We start from the raw sequence: 18,081 nt of genomic DNA on the forward strand, positions 1-18,081 counted from the left end.
AGATCCACTGGAGAAGAGATAGGCTATGCACTCCAGTATTCTCGGGCTTTCCTGGTGGCTCAGCTTGTAAATAATACACCTGCAATGCGGGAGACCTGGGTTCAATCCCTGGGTTGGGAAGATCCCCTGGAGAAGGCAACAGCTACACACTCCAGTATTCTGATCTGGAGACTTCCATGGACTGTATAGTCCACGGGGTCACAAAGAGCGGGCATGGCTGAGCAACTTTCATTCAGGCTCTATTAACTAAATGAACATAGGGTTAACCAACCCTCTTTCTGAAACTTCCCTCTGGTTTAACCACTCAAAGAACAGGAAAATATTACAAGGACAAATAATCACTGCTGGGGTGTATGTCACGGTAGGTATATTATACTTCATTTAAATTTCTTAAGAAAAACTATTACTACTACTACATTTCCCTCTCTTCTTCCCCACCTAACGACCTGTATTCCGCAACAACTCTGGACTTGGAGGCCAAAGCAGCAGCAGAATACCTGGCGATCAAAGAGCGACAAGCGGTTTAACAGAAGACTGTCGAAAAGATTTTCCTATTGGATTGGTCAACTTAGATCAGAACATCCCCCAAATTCTATAACCTAGAAAGTCTGTCTTAAGATACGGAATTAAGCAGAACATAATTCTAGCTTCTTAAAGAAACATGAACAATTACCTGATTGTTTTGTTGAACAAATAAGTGAATTTTGCAGTCATCATCACCACATGCTAATACCGGCACTGGGAGGAAAAAGAGGCATTACTATAAGCATCATATAACATATATATATATATATATATATATATAATATCATGCAACATCGTAACATCCATCCTAAGTTATGACAATCACCTATGCCGTGTCCTAAGTTCTAGGTAGAGCCTTGACTTCTATTTCCCACATCACTGAACAAATAAATTGAAAGCACTCAATAACATCTTTAGGAATAAAATGAACATTCTAGAATGTTCCATTAAATGGATACTTGGCAAAGAATGACTATTAACAGAATCCTCTGCTCTGTTCTATGTCATTTACTATAGAAGGAGCAGTAAAAAGAGCTCAGCAGTAAAAACAAGCTGGGAGCACTTAACCATGTCAGCCAGAACACTTAATAGGAATCATTAGCCCAAGTGAATAATAAAAAATCAGGGAGAGCGACTAAGAGCCCAGCATCCTGGTTATTGCACAAAGATTTAAGGGTATGTTTGTTACTTTGAGGACCCTACATTGCGAGAATTTGATAATAAAACAAAATTCACAGAGTAATTAAAGAACAAAATGAAAGCACATATATAACTATGTGGTTAAAAAGCTATGAAAGGTGTGACTGTAAAATTAGTTTTCTTTAAATCAATTTTTTTAAAAAGCCATAAAACGCCAGTCACTCAGCCTTAGTGCAGATGTGAAGAAATGAAATTCTATGTAATAAAAACCAGAACAGAACGTGTGCAGTTCCTCCTCCCAGGAAGCCCTGGCAGAAAGTGGAACATCACGTGAGACCACGGAGCTGCTGCTCCCGCTGCAGAGGGCAAAACAGCCTGGAGGTTTCCAGGCCCAGTCTCTGCCCACCAGCTCTGTCCTCCAGGCACCTGAGTAGCCACAAGACTGTCTGACGTGCGCTGGCTACCATCCGGGTAGAGAATAATCAAAGACAGGTACAGACAGGCTTCCCAGCAAAAGGACATTTTTCGTTTAGAGATTTTAAGTGGCCTGAGGCACTCTGCCACTGCGCACGATGGGCAGGGGCTGTCACCTCGAGAGAAATGCTCACAGGGCCCATCCTTAGTACTTTCTCAACTTATCCCAGACCTCCACCTTCTACAGAGCTAGGCAATTTCCCAAAATTTCATCTATATTGAACATATATCTGATAAATTGGAGTATCAATCTCGAGTTCATATTAAATCACTTAAATTTTTAACAGCTACTGAAGTTTCTAACAGCCACCCCCTTAACCTTATGTTTCATACACAGATAGATCATTTGACTACTGAGAACAAAAGTATGTTATCCATGTCTCTCAACTTGTCTTCTGAAAATATTCAGACACAAAATTAAGATCCAATATGTTTCTCTGAGGTCCTGGTTGTAAGGAGATATAAAAATATGCTGCTCTTTTAATATACACTTAGCAGGAAACTCACCATCAATATTAGGCAAAAAAGACAAGCAGAGAGCCAGAGCGAATCCATTTCCAAAGTTCAAGGTCTGAAGGCATGTCACTAAGAAATAAAACACACCATGAACAACTCAGCTTATCCACCTGGAGAGGTCCAGTGGCATCATCAGAACCCTGGACATCACCAAGGAGATGAGAAAAGTCAGTTCTGAGCCCCCAGTGACAATGGGACTTTAAATGGTCAGCTTTAAGGTTACAAGAGAACAAGGTTACAGAGAACAAAAAGACTTAAATGAAAAGGCTTTGAAGGAATTTACATTATCAACAGTTTGGTAAACAGGAATTCTAGAAAAGTGTAAAAAAAACATGTAGATTAGAATTCTAACATTTCAAAAACTGCTCGAAAGACTGAAAAAATTATGAGGATGCTCTTCTACGATGCTGTTCATTTGATCATTATTATTTCATCTGTTTGGAACAATGTCTCTAAACCTACCTTCAGAACCCTGTTTAGACCAGACTCGAACAGTAGAATCGGAAGCTGCGGACACAATCAGTGTATGCAATGCAATGCCTGGTGCCCTCCTCTGGTAAACAGCATGCACTGCATAAACAGGTCCTTCATGGCCGGAGACGTGGACTGCTTGTAAAAGCTGAATCACAAAGAATAACAAAAACGCTATGTGAAACAAAAGAACTATCAGTTTCACCGGCACTTAACTAGAATCAGAGGATTAAAGGCACTGTTAAAATGCCTGACCCAGAAATAAGTCCTTTCAAGCTGAGACAGTGAAGGACAGGGAAGCCTGGCATGCTACAAAGAGTCAGACACAACTTAGTGACTGAACAAGAACAAGCTGAGAAGAACATAAACTTGTGAGAAGTCTGTCTGATTATATTAACAACACACAAAATATGCACATCCCTTGACATAGCAATCTCACATCTAAGAACCTACTCTGAGAGAACAGCACTAATTTAACTGAAATAAAAGACAAATGCAAAAGGATACTTATCATACTCTTCATGAAAACTGCAATCAACTTAAAAGTACTAATAGGAAAAAAAAGTGTTAATAGGAAACTGATTAAATAATTTTAGACTTATATTCTAAGCCAACAAAAAGGATAATGCTCACTTATCACCATGGAAAGACATCTATGACACTGATACCTTTGAAGACTACAGGCCAGATTTGTGGACTGCTCCTCCTCTAGGATTGGTCTGACGTCTCCCCATGAAAAGATTCAGGACTGACATTGTGACGTTGTCACAACATCAGTGTAACACACCAGGAGACATGCAATGTCAGCCTGTTCCACTATCAGTGAAATTACCTTTGATGTTTTAGCAAAGGTAGTGTCAACCATGTTTCTTCACTACAAAAAATTTTTTGGTGGTAATGTGTGAGAAGGCAATGGCACCCCACTCCAGTACTCTTGCCTGGAGAATCCCATGGACAGAGGAGCCTGGTAGGCTGCAGTCCATGGGGTCACTAAGTCAGACACGACTGAGCGACTTCACTTTCATTTTTCGATTTCATGCATTGGAGAAGGAATTGGCAACCCACTCCAATGTTCTTGCCTAGAGGATCCCAGGGACAGGGGAGCCTGGTGGGCTGCCGTCTATGGGGTCACACAGAGTCGGACACGACTGAAGTGACTTAGCAGCAACATGTGAGATTATGTTTTGGGAATGAGTAAATGTTCTGTTTTCTATCAAACTTTTACCAAGTTTTTTCAGCATCCACTCATAATACTTGCATGTATCAAGCAGAGCTACAAAATGAAGAACTAGCAAAAACTGGGAAATGCCACCTGGTTATCAGTCTTCCTGCTTGCTATGCAAGATTATGCCCTGTAGTATCATTTCTGTTTTTGTGGGTTTGTATTTTTAGAGTTCCAAATATGTAAGATTTACCACTTTCCTTGAGAGGTATGTTTTGTAAATTGTTGTCTGCTCAAATAGAGGTGCCTTAAATATCTCAATTGTTTTCCAATTACTTAAGTAGAACTCTGCCACTCGAAAAGGTAATTAATAGTTACGTGTAAGGTTTTGTATACTAACTTCCTATAGTCATTAACCTTTGACTTCTCTGAAAAAAAAAAAACACTTTTTAAAACTCAAGTAAACAAAATCACTTCAGTACATAATTAAACACCACAGATATGGAACAATCTTCATTAGAATGTTAGCCACGGAAATTTTGTGTCTTTTTCTTCTTTACACTTTCTGGTATTTAAAATTTATTGTTATTGTTGTTGCTCAGTCACTAAGTCATGTATAACTCTTTGCAACCCCAGGGACTGCAGTATGCCAGGCTTCCCCATCCTTCACTATCTCTCGGAGATCGCTCAAATTCATGTCCACTCAGTAGGTAATGCTATCTGAGTCTGTATAATTACCTCCCAAATGTTAAATCTATAGAAAAACTCATTTCACACCTGTTTTTTTCTGTTTTATTTTATACTGAAGTATCATTGATTTACAGTGTTACGTTGTATTATACATATTCTTTTTCATATCCTTTCCTATTATGGTTTTGAATAAAGTTCCCTGTACTATACAGTAGGGCCTTGTTGTGTTGTTCATTTTATATAGTTTGTATCTGCTAATCCCAGGCTCTTAATTTTACCCCATCCCCATCCCCTTTCCCCTATGGCAATCATAAATTTCTTTTCTATGTCACTTCACATCTTTAAGCAGAATTTTATTTCAACCATCAGAGAATCTTAAAAGCTCAAACAAAACAAATCTCTCAAGTTCACTGGCTTGTTAAAAAACAACGCCCACTAGTCAAAGACTCAAATCTCTCATTATGCCAGCTTAGAACTATCTCCTTTTATCAGAAGTCAAGATGCAGTGAGCACCTGTGTGTGTGAAAATGCATACCAGATGGAACCTTTAAGCCTCTCAAGCTACAATGTGTGACTCCTTCCCTCAAATCCTCTTATTCCCTTCATCCCTCTTTGAGGCCTTTCATCTTCCTGCTCTTCCTGTTTAGCCTCAGCCTCCTTTCTGGTCCATGTCTAAGTTCGCCGTCTGCCATCAGATACTTATCCTGCAAGTCTCTCTACCGACAGAAGCTTAGGGCAGCACTGACAAAAGAGTCTTGCAAGTCTTAACTCAAGGTCTCAAAAAATGAGTACTAAAGTGGTTCTCTCTGAATTCCTCTGCCAAGATAAGTCCAAATAGGAGCTGCTTTGCTACATAAGCCTTTGCAGTTCTCATTCAAGTCTAAGTGACTCCACAATCCCCACCTCCACATCTGGCCCCTTTCTCTGGAGACAAGTCTGGGTGTCTGGCCAGCAATACAAGTAAAATGTTTACAACATCTTCCCTCCCACTTGCCTATTTTGCTTTGTAGAAGCATCTTTCTTCCAGGGCCTGGAGACAGAATCCCACTGTTTTTGATTTCTCACTTCTCTACCCACGAGATTCCCACTCCTTTGACAACTATCTAGTCAATGCCAAAATAATTTTGCCTTCACAAATACATTTCATATCTCTTCCTTCATATTTTTTCCCATTCCAATTTGGCACACTCCTGTCAGACTCATTTGCCTTTGACATACATACTCCACTACCTAGAAATCCTGCTGCTGGTGGTGGGTTTAGCTGCTAAGTCATGTTCGATTCCCATGACCCTGTGGACAGAAGCCCATCAGGCTCCTCTGTCCATAGGATTTTCCAGGCAAGAAATCCTGAATGACTTCCAAATGCCTGTTCATAAATAACAAACTCGTGAACTCAGTCTCACGAAATTGTCTCCTCCTCTTCTTACTAGAAAAGTAACACTTCCACTGCCTGTCATGTGGTATCCAGAAATATTTCCAAATCTGTGTTCCTCAAAGTTACAATGGATGCTAAGGGATTTAAAGGGGGGGCGGGGAATCAGACTTGAAGGAAACACTGGCTGAAAAAAGATGAGCAGGTCTGCCCATGTCAGAGCTTTTCAGAGCCTTCACTACGCTCATGCACACTTAGTGATTCTCTAAGAAAAGTGGATGCACTGTTTTCCCAGTGGCCACAGATTCCTTTTTACAGAGCTTACAGATGAATACTTCTCTGAACGAGCTCGAAAAGCCCTGCCCTTAAGACATCTTAGGCTATGGTAAAAACTGAATACTTCTGAGCAAATGGTCTCCTTTCTTACCTGAACTTTGATTCATGCATTTTTCCTACTTGGAATCCTCAACCCTTTAATTCTTCCTAAGAAAATCATCTCATACTATTAGACTCAACTCAAGGGCCACCTCTTAAATCCCTATTGAACTTTCACAGCGGTATGATTGTGGTATAGCAAGTGCAAGCACTCACCTACAGAGCCACCTTTGTACTTATTAAACAAATCTGTAGTTATTTAAGCACATCTTGCCTTTGATATATATGCACAATTCATGAATAGGATTTTGCCTCATTTGTATCTTCTGCATGGCAGATGTTCAAATATCTGATGCACCAACTTCACATTTTTAATCTCTGCTTCCAACTAAAACCAACCTAAACGTCCATCCGTAGAGGTCCATGCACACCCAGTACTGCATATTATAACATCACGCAGAATTATATAAATCTCTATCCACAAGGCAACCATTGTCCTATCCACACAGCAGTATGAATTTTTGCGATAACCGAAAACAAAATAGCCCATGTAAGAGCACTTTGTAAATTACTTCAAATGATAAAAGACATTCAAAGAAATGACTGAAAGCCTATGAATATGAAAGCAGGTATTAGAAGGAAGGGGACAGGACCTATGACATATGGAAGATACAGGATCTGGATTACTGATAAGCAAGAATGAGGAACTTCATCAAGGAGGAACACAAGAAAAATGACAGGAAAAATTGAAAATAAATGTAGATATAACAGTCATTTCTTATAACCATAAACATGTCTACTCACCTGATTATTCTCTATTTCCCAGTGAATCACTTGATTATCAGATCCTCCAGAAACTAATTCAGTTGAAGGAGCTGAAAAAAATCATATCTCAGTGAACATTTTTTCCCAGCTATTTTGAAAAACTTCAAAGCTACGGAAAAAACAAAACTCACATACCTTTACCTGTATTCACCAACTGTTAAGATTTTGCCATATTTGCTTAATAATTTGCTCCCTGTATGTACATTTACACACACCTCCATTTTTGCTTTTGATAAACCATTCCAAAATAAGTTGGAGGCATGATGACCTTTGCTCCTTAAGATATTTTACCCTATTCTTCTCAAAAACTGGAACACTCTCTTACATTGTTGTTGATTAGTCGCTCAGTCGTGTCCGACTGTCTGCGAACCCATGGACTGTAGCCTACCAGGCTTCTCTATCCATGGAATTTCCCAGGCATAAATACTGGGGTGCTCTGCCATTTCCTTCAATAGGGGATCTATCTCGCCAACGCAGGGATCGAACCCACATTTCCTGCATTGACAGGTGGATCCTTTACCCACTGAGCCACCACATATAATTATCGCGTTCAAGAATGTTAACACTGACACAGTAATGTTACGTAATAATACATATTAAAATTCCCCAAGATTGTCCCAGTAATGTCTTCTGTAACTTCTTTTTTAGTCAAAAATCTAAGGACCATACATTATGCATTTGATTGACACATCTTTTAAGTCTCCTTTAATCCTGAATAACTTTCCAGTTTCTCCTTTTGTCACAATGCGAGTCCAGGCCAGTTGTTTTGCTGAATGTCCCTCAATGTGAACTTGCCTGGTTGTTTCCTTATGAGACTCAGGCTAAACACTTTGGGTAGAAATAACATATACCAGCCACTACAGTTAGCTGGTGCTATCCAGCACATGAAATATTTTTGAAATCAAACACATATTTCAAATAAGCTCCTTCAAACATTTATTGATAGAAGAAAATGAATAAGAATCAAAAAGGGGGAAATAACCTAATATAATTTTGGTTTGGATTTTCCGTTTATTTATTTCTGCTGGTTCATGGAAAATAGATGGGGAAACAGTGGAAACAGTGTCAGACTTTTATTTTTTTGGGTTCCAAAATCACTGCAGATGGTGAATGCAGCCATGAAATTAAAAGACGCTTACTCCTTGGAAGGAAAGTTATGACCAACCTAGATAGCATATTCAAAAGCAGAGACATTACTTTGCCAACAAAGGTCTGTCTAGTCAAGGCTATGGTTTTTCCTGTGGTCATGTATGGATGTGAGAGTTGGACTGTGAAGAAGGCTGAGCGCCGAAGAATTGATGCTTTTGAACTGTGGTGTTGGAGAAGACTCTTGAGAGTTCCTTGGACTGCAAGGAGATCCAACCAGTCCATTCTGAAGCAGATCAGTCCTGGGATTTCTTTGGAAAAAATGATGCTAAAGCTGAAACTCCAGTACTTTGGCCACCTCATGCAAAGAGTTGACTCATTGGAAAAGACTCTGATGCTGGGAGGGATTGGGGGCAGGAGGAGAAGGGGGATGATAGAGGATGAGATGGCTGGATGGCATCACTGACTCGATGGACGTGAGTCTGAGTTAACTCCGGGAGTTGGTGATGGACAGGAAGGCCTGGCATGCTGCGATTCATGGGGTCGCAAAGAGTCGGACACGACTGAGCGACTGAACTGAACTGACTGATGTCTAGATAGTTAGATGAAACAGCTGGCAGACTATCTAAACACATTAGATTTGTACTCAAAAGTCCCAGGTTCATATCCTAACCCTGCTGCCAGCCAGGTGCAATCTTGGGCTTTAATTTCTTCCTGTGTCATGACAATTAAGCCACTGACCTAACTATGAGATTCTGATAATTGTTCTAAGGTACCTGAAAGTAATGTGGTAAGAATCAGATGTTTTGGAAATATAAAATAATATCATTAGAATTTCATGTCACTGATATATGGGTTAGAAAGAGTACCTGAATTATCTGGCAATAGAATCCAATTCTGAGAAAATCAATCATAACTATAATAGATTTCAGTGATACACAATTCATTTTATGTAACCTCACTTTTAAAAGGAAGATAAAACATACAAGCCCAAATTAATACTTTAAAAGGAATCCCTATACTGAGATTCAAGTAGGCTTTGATGTCATTTGGTGGCAATTAATATAATTACAATTGTATTTTAATATATGTACTAACAGCCACTCTTTCTAATATTTAATGGTTTTTACTGACCTAATGTGACTAACTCTGCATTACCAACTGTAATAAGTAGCTTATTAAATGTTTTTTTAATGTCATAGATAAAACCACAGCTCACTATTTCAGGAAATTTTGCCTTTGGGCCTGGCTCAGAATGCTCTCAATAGATAGTTGCAAAATCAAAAAATAAAATTAATTCAGAGTCCATAAGAACACTATAGTAGGTGTAGTTAAGACATATGAGGAATTTCCACAGGATTTTAGAAGCCCATCTAAAAGCAATGTTAAATAAAATTCTAGAGCCGTGGAATCTCAGAGATGAAAGAGACCTGGAGATAATCTAGTCCAGCAATTCCCAAATGTTTTGATATCAGAACTCATTGACACTCATAAAAGTTTTTAAGGACCCCAAAGACCTTTTGTTTATATAGGCTATATGTGTCAATATTAATCACAACAGAAATTAAAACTGGGAAATTTGAAAAATATTTGTCTATTAGTTCATTTATGAATAACAAGAACATAACATTTTTTAATAGGGGAAAACCCTGTATTTCCCAAAACAAAAAATTTAATAAGGAGAAAGGTACTGTTTAATATTTCAGCAAACCTCTTTAAAGTCTGACTTTATTAGAATACACCTGGATTTTCATATCTGCTCCTGTGTTTAAACTGTGGCAACATCGCATATTATGTAGCCACTGGAAAATGGCGCTGCATACTTGGGACAGAATGAAGACTAGGAATAACTTCTTAGTATTATTCAGAAAATAATTTTGACCTCACAGCTTTCATGAATCACTCACTGATTTAGTTCAAAGTTTTACTTTTTGTATATTACTAAGATGCAAACTAGGGTCAACAAAAATGCAATGCCTTGCCTAAAAAAACAATTGTTTGTCTGTGGCAGAAATAGACCACCTACAGGCTGAATTTTCTGAATCCCAGTCTGGGCTCCAATACAAGCCCTGCATACAGGCTTTGGATCAAAAGCTGTGGGCAACGGCGGGGCTCTCGCCTCAGTAGGGGCTGCCTCTACCCTCATCCTAAGTACTGCTGTGTTATCCATGCTTCAATTGCTACAAAGCAGAAGTAGTATAAGTCAGGTATTTCACTGGGCATGTCATTTTTCTTCTATTTTTCTAAATACATAATATCAGATACAGTAATGTTAAATTAAGAGAAGTTAGATTAATACTTACAACCATCCTGTTTACAAATCCACTGTAGGCAATTGACTCGAGCAGTATGACCATTCAGGTTGGTGATAACAACCCTTTTCTGTAGAGGGGAAAATACCAGTTAGTATGTTGGAATGTGTCCCACAGAGGAGCTGATAAATTAATAAATACCAGATGTCAGAAAACGTTCAGGATTACTTCAAACAGAATCACCTTCCTTAACTCATAAACTTTACCATGGCTTAAGTCATCCATTCACTTTTTAAAATTCATTCCTGCCTTTTTTCCCACTCCACATTCACTCAGCCCTACCCTCTTCTTATTTAGGGAGCCTGTCTCCAAACCAGATTAGACAAGGGCCTATGTTCTCATTGGTCTCAGGGCCTACTTTTACCATGCTTGTACAAATTCAAGAATTGGGTTGACCAAAAGAAAAATCCCTTCATTCAGGGAATGCATGATTGACGGACGCAAAATCATAGCTTACTTAGCATGCCATGGCTGATCTGGTGTTGGATTCTTCAGCCTTAAGGACACAAGGTCACTAGGCCACAACTACGAAGGTCCTCAGACATCAGATCCCTTCAGGGCCTACGGCCAGGTTCCCTGCAGATCCTCAGACTGCTGCTTTCACCAGATCACTCCACACCTGGGTTTTCTCTACATCCCCCACTGCTGGAGACTATGCCTACTGGGCCCAGCTCTTACAGCCCTTTCTCTACCGGTTGCCTAGAGCACTGACTTCACACCTGCTTACACGTCAACTGGAATTCTCACAGCTGAGAAAAAGGTACACAAAGGGAAATGTGCATAAGCTAATATAGTTCACACATGGGTTATATGAGTTTGGGAAACAATCTAAAGCAGGGCCCCCAGCTTCCAGGATCTAACGCCTGATGATCTGAGATGGACCTGATGTAATAATAATAAACTGCACAATAAATGTAACGAGCTTGAATCATTCCAAAACGTATCCTCACACCCCTGGTCTGTGGAAAAACTGTCTTCCATGAAACCAGTCCCTGGTGCCAAAAACACTGGAGCCTGCTGATTTAAAGTGTTTCATTGTCTTTCTCACCAGAATGAGAATTCCTTGATGGGCAAGGGTCATAACCCATTATTTTTGTGTCATTATCACTCAGTTCAAGACTAGCGTCAAAAGTTTGCTGAACAAACATCATCTCCGAAGTTTCACTTTAGCATCTGACACGTTTAATCCTGTATTTAATTAAATACCCAGCCAACAATACTTAACAAAACAAAACTTTCTAGGATCCATACAGCTTTTTTCTTGATGTTAAAATCCCCTAAGATAGCCACCAATTTATCATTAAAAATAAAAATGTGGTGGAAGGCATGGGTACAAATCCATTAGACAGCTGCAGAAAGATAGGCTTCTACAGTCTTGGTTGATGGCCAATGTAAAGTTTACCTTTGGCTTTATGTGATTTATGGAGTGCATGGAAAAGAACAAAGCATGAAGCATAACCCTCCCAGACATCGGACAATGCTACAAAGCTACAGTAATCAAAACAACATGGCACTGGCAAAAAAAAATAGGCATACGGATCAACGGAACAAAACAGAGAGCCTAGAAATAAACCCACACACCTAGGGTCAATTAATTTTTGACAAAGGAGGCAAGAATATACAATGAAGGAAAGACAGTCTCTCCAGCAAGAAGTGTCAGGAAATCTGGACAGCTGTATGTAAATCAGTAAAGTCAGAACACACCCTCACATCAAACCCCAAAATAAAATGGCTTAAAGACTTAAATATAAGACATGACATTGTTAAACTCCTAGAAAATAGGCAAAACAGTCTCTAACAAAAATTGTATCAATGTTTTCTTAGACCAGTCTCCCAAAGCAACAGAAATAGAAGCAAAATTAACAAATGGGATCTAATCAAACTTATAAGCTTTTACACCATAGCAAAGGAAACCATAAACAAAACTAAAAGACAACCTACAGACTAGGAGAAAACATCTGTAAATGATGTGACCAACCAGGGCTTAATTTCCAAAATATACAAACAGCTCACACAGTTCAATAACAACAACAAAAATTTTCAAAAAATGAGCAGAAGATCTAGACACTTCTAGAAAGAAGACACACAGATGGCCAAGAGGTATGTGAAAAGATGCTCAACATCGCTAATTATTAGAGAAATGGAAAGCAAAACTGCAATGAGATATCACTTCACACCAGTCAGAAAGGCCATCATTAAAAAGTCCAGAAGTAACAAATGCTGAAGAGGGAGTGGTTGTAGCAGTGATCTACCCTGCTACATTGTTGGTAGGAATGTAAATGGATCCAACCACTATGGAAAACAGTACCTTAAAAAACTAAACACAGAACTACCAAATGATCCAGCTATCCCACTACCGGGAATATATCTGGAAAAGGTGAAAACTCTAATTCAAAAGATGCATGCACCCTGATGTTCAAAGCAGCACTATTTTTACAATAGTCAAGAAATGGAAGCAACCTAAATATCTATCGACAGATGAAGGGATAAAGAAAACATGATAAACATATACACACAGACACATACAAGGTAATATTACTCAGCCATAAAAAAAAAAAAAATAAGGCCATTTGAAGCAACATGGATGAACGTGGAGATTATCATACTAGGAAAGTCAGAAAAAGAAAGACAAATATCATTATGTGGAATCTAACATATGACACAAATGAACGTATCTTCAAAACAGAAACAGACCCACAGACACAGACTTGTCATTGTCAGGGGGTGGAGGGTGAAGGACGGATGGATTCAAAGTCTGGAATCTGCAAAAGCAAGCTACTATATATGTGTATACCTGAATCACTCTGCTGGACACAGAAACTAACACAGCACTATAAATCAACTATACTTCAATAAAATTAAAAAAGCTCTTGAAGAGTGCCCGGTAATAACAAAACAAAAACTGGAAGGAGGCAAGCAAGCTCAAGAAAAATGAGCACAACTATTTCATTTATAAGTTTGACTCTGCATTGGATAGGAGGATGATGGAACTTTTTAATTTAGGTATGGCTGATTTATAATGATTCAGGTGTAAAGCAAAGTGATTCAGGTATTCTTTTTCAGATTCTTTTCCATTATAGGCTATTCCAAGATACTGAACATAGTTCCCTGTGCTATACTATAGGTCCTCATTGTTTATCCAAGATATATTGTAGTACGTATCTGTTCATCTCAAAGCCCTAATTTATCCCTCCCTGCCCCATTCCCGTTAGGCAACCGTAAGTTTGTGAGAATATTTCTGTTTTGTAAATAAGTTCCTTTGTAACATTTTTTAGATTCCACATGTAAGTGATACCATATGGCATTTATCTTTCTCTGTCTCAGTATGATTATCTGTAGGTCCATCCACGTTGCTGCAAATGGTATTCCTTCATTCTTTCCATGGCTAAATTGTATTTCCGCGCGTGTGTGTGTGTGTGTGTGTGTGTGTATACATATATATCTCTCTCACCACATCCTCTTTATCCGGTCATCTGTCAATGGACATATAAATTGCTTCCATGTCTTGCTGCTGCTGCTAAATCGCTTCAGTCGTGTCCGACTCTGTGCAACCCCACAGACGGCAGCCCACAAGGCTCCCCCATGTCTTGACGGTTGTAAATAGTGTTGCTATGAACACTGTGGTATATGCAACTTTTTGAATTACATTTTTTGTGCTTTCCAGATATATCTCCAGGAGTGGAATTGCTGGCTCATATGGTATCTCTAATCTTAGTTTTTTAAGGAACACTGAACTGTTTTCCATAGTGGCTGCACTAGTTTACATTCCCACCAATATCCTAGGAAGGTTCCCTTTTCTCCAGACCCTCTCCATATTTATTATTTGTAGATTTTTCTGATGAGAGCCATTTTGACCAGTCTGAGGTGATACCTCATTGAGGTTTTGATTTGCATTTCTCTAATTAGTGATGTTGAGCATCTTTTCAGTTGCCAGCTGGTCGACTGTGTGTCATGTGTCCGCGGTTCTTCAGTCACAAAGTTCTGTCTGACTCTTTGCAACCCCATGGAGTGCAGCCCGCCAGGCTCCTCTGTCCTCCACCATAACCCGGAGTTTGCTCAGATTCATGTTCATTGAGTCAGTGATGCTATCTAACCATCTCATCCTTTGTCTGTATGTCTAAGATGATGGACTTTTTAATAAAATTAATAAACTCAGTTCAGTTCAGTCACTCAGTCCTGTCCCACCTCTTTGCAACCCCATGGACTGCAACACGCCAGGCCTCCCGGTCCATCACCAACTCTAGCAGTTTACTCAAACTCATGTCCATTGAGTCAGTGATGCCATCCAACCATCTCATCCTCTGTCGTCCCCTTCTCCTCCTGCCTTCAATCTTTCCCAGCGTAAGGGTCTTTTCCAATCAGTCAGTTCTTCGCATCAAGCGGCCAAAGTATTGGAGTTTCAGTTTCAGCATCAGTCCTTCCAGTGAATATCCAGCACTGATTTCCTTTAGGATGAACTGGTTGGACCTCCTTGCAATCCAAGGGACTCTCAAGAGTCTTCTCCAACACCACAGATCAAAAGCATCAATTCTTCAGCCCTCAGCTTTCTTTATAGTCCAACTCGCACATCCATACATGAATACTGGAAACACCATAGCTTTGACTAAATGGACCTTTGTGGGCAAAGTAATATCTCTGCTTTTTAATATGCTGTCTAGGTTGGTCATAACTTTTCTTCCAAGGAGTAAGCATCTTTTAATTTCATGGCTGCAGTCACCATCTACAGTGATTTTGGAGCCCCAAAAAATAAAGTCCGTCACTGTTTCCCCATCTGTTTGCCATGATGTGATGGGACCAGATGCCATGATCTTCGTTTTCTGAATGTTGAGTTTTAAGTCAACTTTTTCACTCTCCTCTTTCACTTTCATCAAGAGGCTCTTTAGATCTTCTTCACTTTCTGCCATAAGGGTGGTGTCATCTGCATATCTGAGATTATTGATATTTCTCCTGGCAATCTTGATTCGAGCTTGTGCTTTTTCCAGCCCAGCATTTCTCATGATGTACTCTGCATATAAGTTAAATAAGCAGGGTGACAATATACAGCCTTGATGTACTCCTTTCCCAATTTGGAATCAGTCTGTTGTTCCATGGCCAGTTCTAACTGTTGCTTCCTGACATGCATACAGATTTTTCAAGAGACAGATCAGGTGGTCTGGTATTCTCATCTCTTGAAGAATTTTCCACATTTGTTGTGATCCACACAGTCAAAGGCTTTGGCATAGTCAACAAAGCAGAAATAGATGTGTTTCTGGAACTCTCTTGCTTTTTTGATGATCCAGTGGATGTTGGCAGTTTGATCTCTGGTTCCTTTGCCTTTTCTAAAACCAGCTTGAACATCTGGAAGTTCACGGTTCACACATTGCTGAAGCCTGGCTTGGAGAATTTTGAGCATTACTTTGCTATTATGTGAGATGAGTGCAATTGTGCGGTAGTTTGAGCATTCTTTGGCATTGCCTTTCTTTGGGATTGGAATGAAAACTGACCTTTCCCAGTCCTGGAGCCACTGCTGAGTTTCCCAAATTTGCTGGCATATTGAGTGCAGCACTTTCACAGCATCATCTTTTAGGATTTGAAATAGCTCAACTGGAATTCCATCACCTCCACTAGCTTTGTTCATAGTGATGCTTCCTAAAGCCCACTTGACTTGGCATTCCAGGATGTCTGGCTCTAGGTGAGTGATCACACCATCGTGATTATCTGGGTCATGAAGATCTTTTTTGTATAGTTCTTCTATGTATTCTTGCCACCTCTTCTTAATATCTTCTGCTTCAATTAGGTCCACACCATTTCTATCCTTTATTGTGTCCATCTTGGCATGAAATGTTCCCTTGGTATCTCTTATCTTCTTGAAGAGATTTCTATCTTTCCCCTTCTATTGTTTTCCTCTATTTCTTTGCATTGATCACTGAGGAAGGCTTTCTTATCTCTCCTTGGTATTCTTTGGAACGCTGCATTCAAATGAGTATATCCTTCCTCCTTTGCTTTTTGCTTCTCTGCTTTTCACAGCTATTTCTAAGGCCTCCTCAGACAGCCATTTTGGTTTTTTGCATTTATTTTTCTTGGGGATGGTCTTGATCCCTGTCTCCTGTACAATGCCACGAACCTTCAGCCAAAGTTCTTCAGGCACTCTGTCTATGAGATCTAATCCCTTAAGTCAGAATTTGGCAATAAACTAGTAAAATTAAAAAAAAAAAAAAATGCTATCTCCTGCACTGCATCTGAATTCCCAGTATTTTACTTTTTATACTGAGGCATCTTTTGAGAAGCAACACTAACTGTATTGTCCAAAATCAGCCAATGGGAATGGGATCACAATTAACTCAGGGAAGAATACAGAAACTAGTCACTTAAGAAGTTCGGTAGCGAAAAGGCCAAGAAAACAATCATTTGGGGGCAGTTCTGGGAATGGATAAGTGCTTAAGATCTGCACTTCCTAGGACCTTTGCCCTAACGGCACATTGTTTAAAATGTCCACTCCCGAAGCTAAACTGCAAGCGATATTTCTTTGAAACTGAAAACAGCAAAAGTTTATTAAGTAACACTTAGGGAAATACAAAAATGAGATAGCCCCGGATACATGTATATGCACGGCCGAGTCCCTTCACTGGTTGGTTACCTTAGACTATCACAATATTGTTCATCGGCTAAAGGCAAACAGAAAACAAAAACTTTAAATTTTAAAAGAATGAGATGGCACCTGTGAGATGGCTTTAACCCACATTTAAATGCAAATCTTTTCAAACCCAAATTGATTCCTTAACAGTGTAACAGTTTCCACAGAAGGCTTCAGAAAGGTTATCATCGTTTGAATTTCTATTTGCAGCTAACAGGCCACCTGTAGGACAGGGTGACCCCAGGCTGACGCAACGCAGGAGACTGGCGAGAGGCGAGTGTCGCACGCCAGGGCCAGACCCACCGCCCAGACACCCTCCCCTAAGCGGATCGGGCCGCACACCGGATCTCCAGGCTCTGGAGCAGCCTCTACAGAGTCCGTCCCAGAGCATAAGCAGCAGATGTGGCGCCAGAAGCAGACGGGGTCCAGCCACTTCTCTCACCTGAGGGTCATAGAGCACCACGGAACAGGACGTGCCGAAGGCCAGAAGCCCTCCGGGCCCGGGGCTCCAGCTCAGGGCACCCCGCACCCGGTTCGGGCAGCAAAACACATGAGACGTCTCCAGCATGGGTGCCACCATGTTGCTGTCTGGTCAGCGGCCGAAACCTGGGCACGCACTTCCGCCCTCGGAGCGGAACTGCCTGCCCGCCGCGTCTTCCCGCGGGCGTTATCCGGACCGCGTTTCCGAGGCGGCCGGGGGCGGGACGGGGGCGACCCCGCCTCCGCCGGGCCCGCCCCACCCCCACCCCCACCCCCACCCCCACCCCAGCCCAAGCGGCCCTCTGTCTGTGGTAACCTTGACCCTCGAGTCGAGGACCGTGGCCCAAGCACGGCCTGCGTCCCAGGAACACAGACGCGACCGGAAGCGCTCAGAACCCTCCAGAAAGACCCAGGACTCGTGTGCGCAGAGAACGTCCCGCTGCCCTCACTGCCGGGATCCCAGCGGCAGACGGGGCTGGCTCGGTGTTGTGGTGGGGGGTTGGCGAACGAGTTTCTCAGAGAGGCGGGGGGCGCGGAGGAG

General features: G+C 40.7%; 1 protein-coding gene across 2 annotated transcripts in view; it reads right to left on the reverse strand.

Moving 5' to 3' along the window:
- ELP2 (elongator acetyltransferase complex subunit 2) overlaps positions 1-17,653 on the reverse strand; it is a 47,671-nt gene extending 30,018 nt beyond the window's left edge. For both annotated transcript variants that reach the window (XM_061399580.1, XM_061399581.1), the window contains exons 1-6: positions 17,503-17,653; positions 10,439-10,517; positions 7,029-7,099; positions 2,617-2,773; positions 2,146-2,223; positions 674-738 (exon numbers count right to left, since the gene is read on the reverse strand). In XM_061399580.1, coding sequence (XP_061255564.1) covers positions 674-738; positions 2,146-2,223; positions 2,617-2,773; positions 7,029-7,099; positions 10,439-10,517; positions 17,503-17,640 — 588 coding nt within the window. In that variant the 5' untranslated portion in view covers positions 17,641-17,653. The remainder of the gene's footprint in view (positions 1-673; positions 739-2,145; positions 2,224-2,616; positions 2,774-7,028; positions 7,100-10,438; positions 10,518-17,502) is intronic.
- Positions 17,654-18,081: the final 428 nt, after the last annotated feature.

The sequence above is a fragment of the Bos javanicus genome, chromosome 24 (genome assembly GCF_032452875.1).
Source record: "Bos javanicus breed banteng chromosome 24, ARS-OSU_banteng_1.0, whole genome shotgun sequence".
Lineage (NCBI taxonomy): Eukaryota > Metazoa > Chordata > Mammalia > Artiodactyla > Bovidae > Bos > Bos javanicus.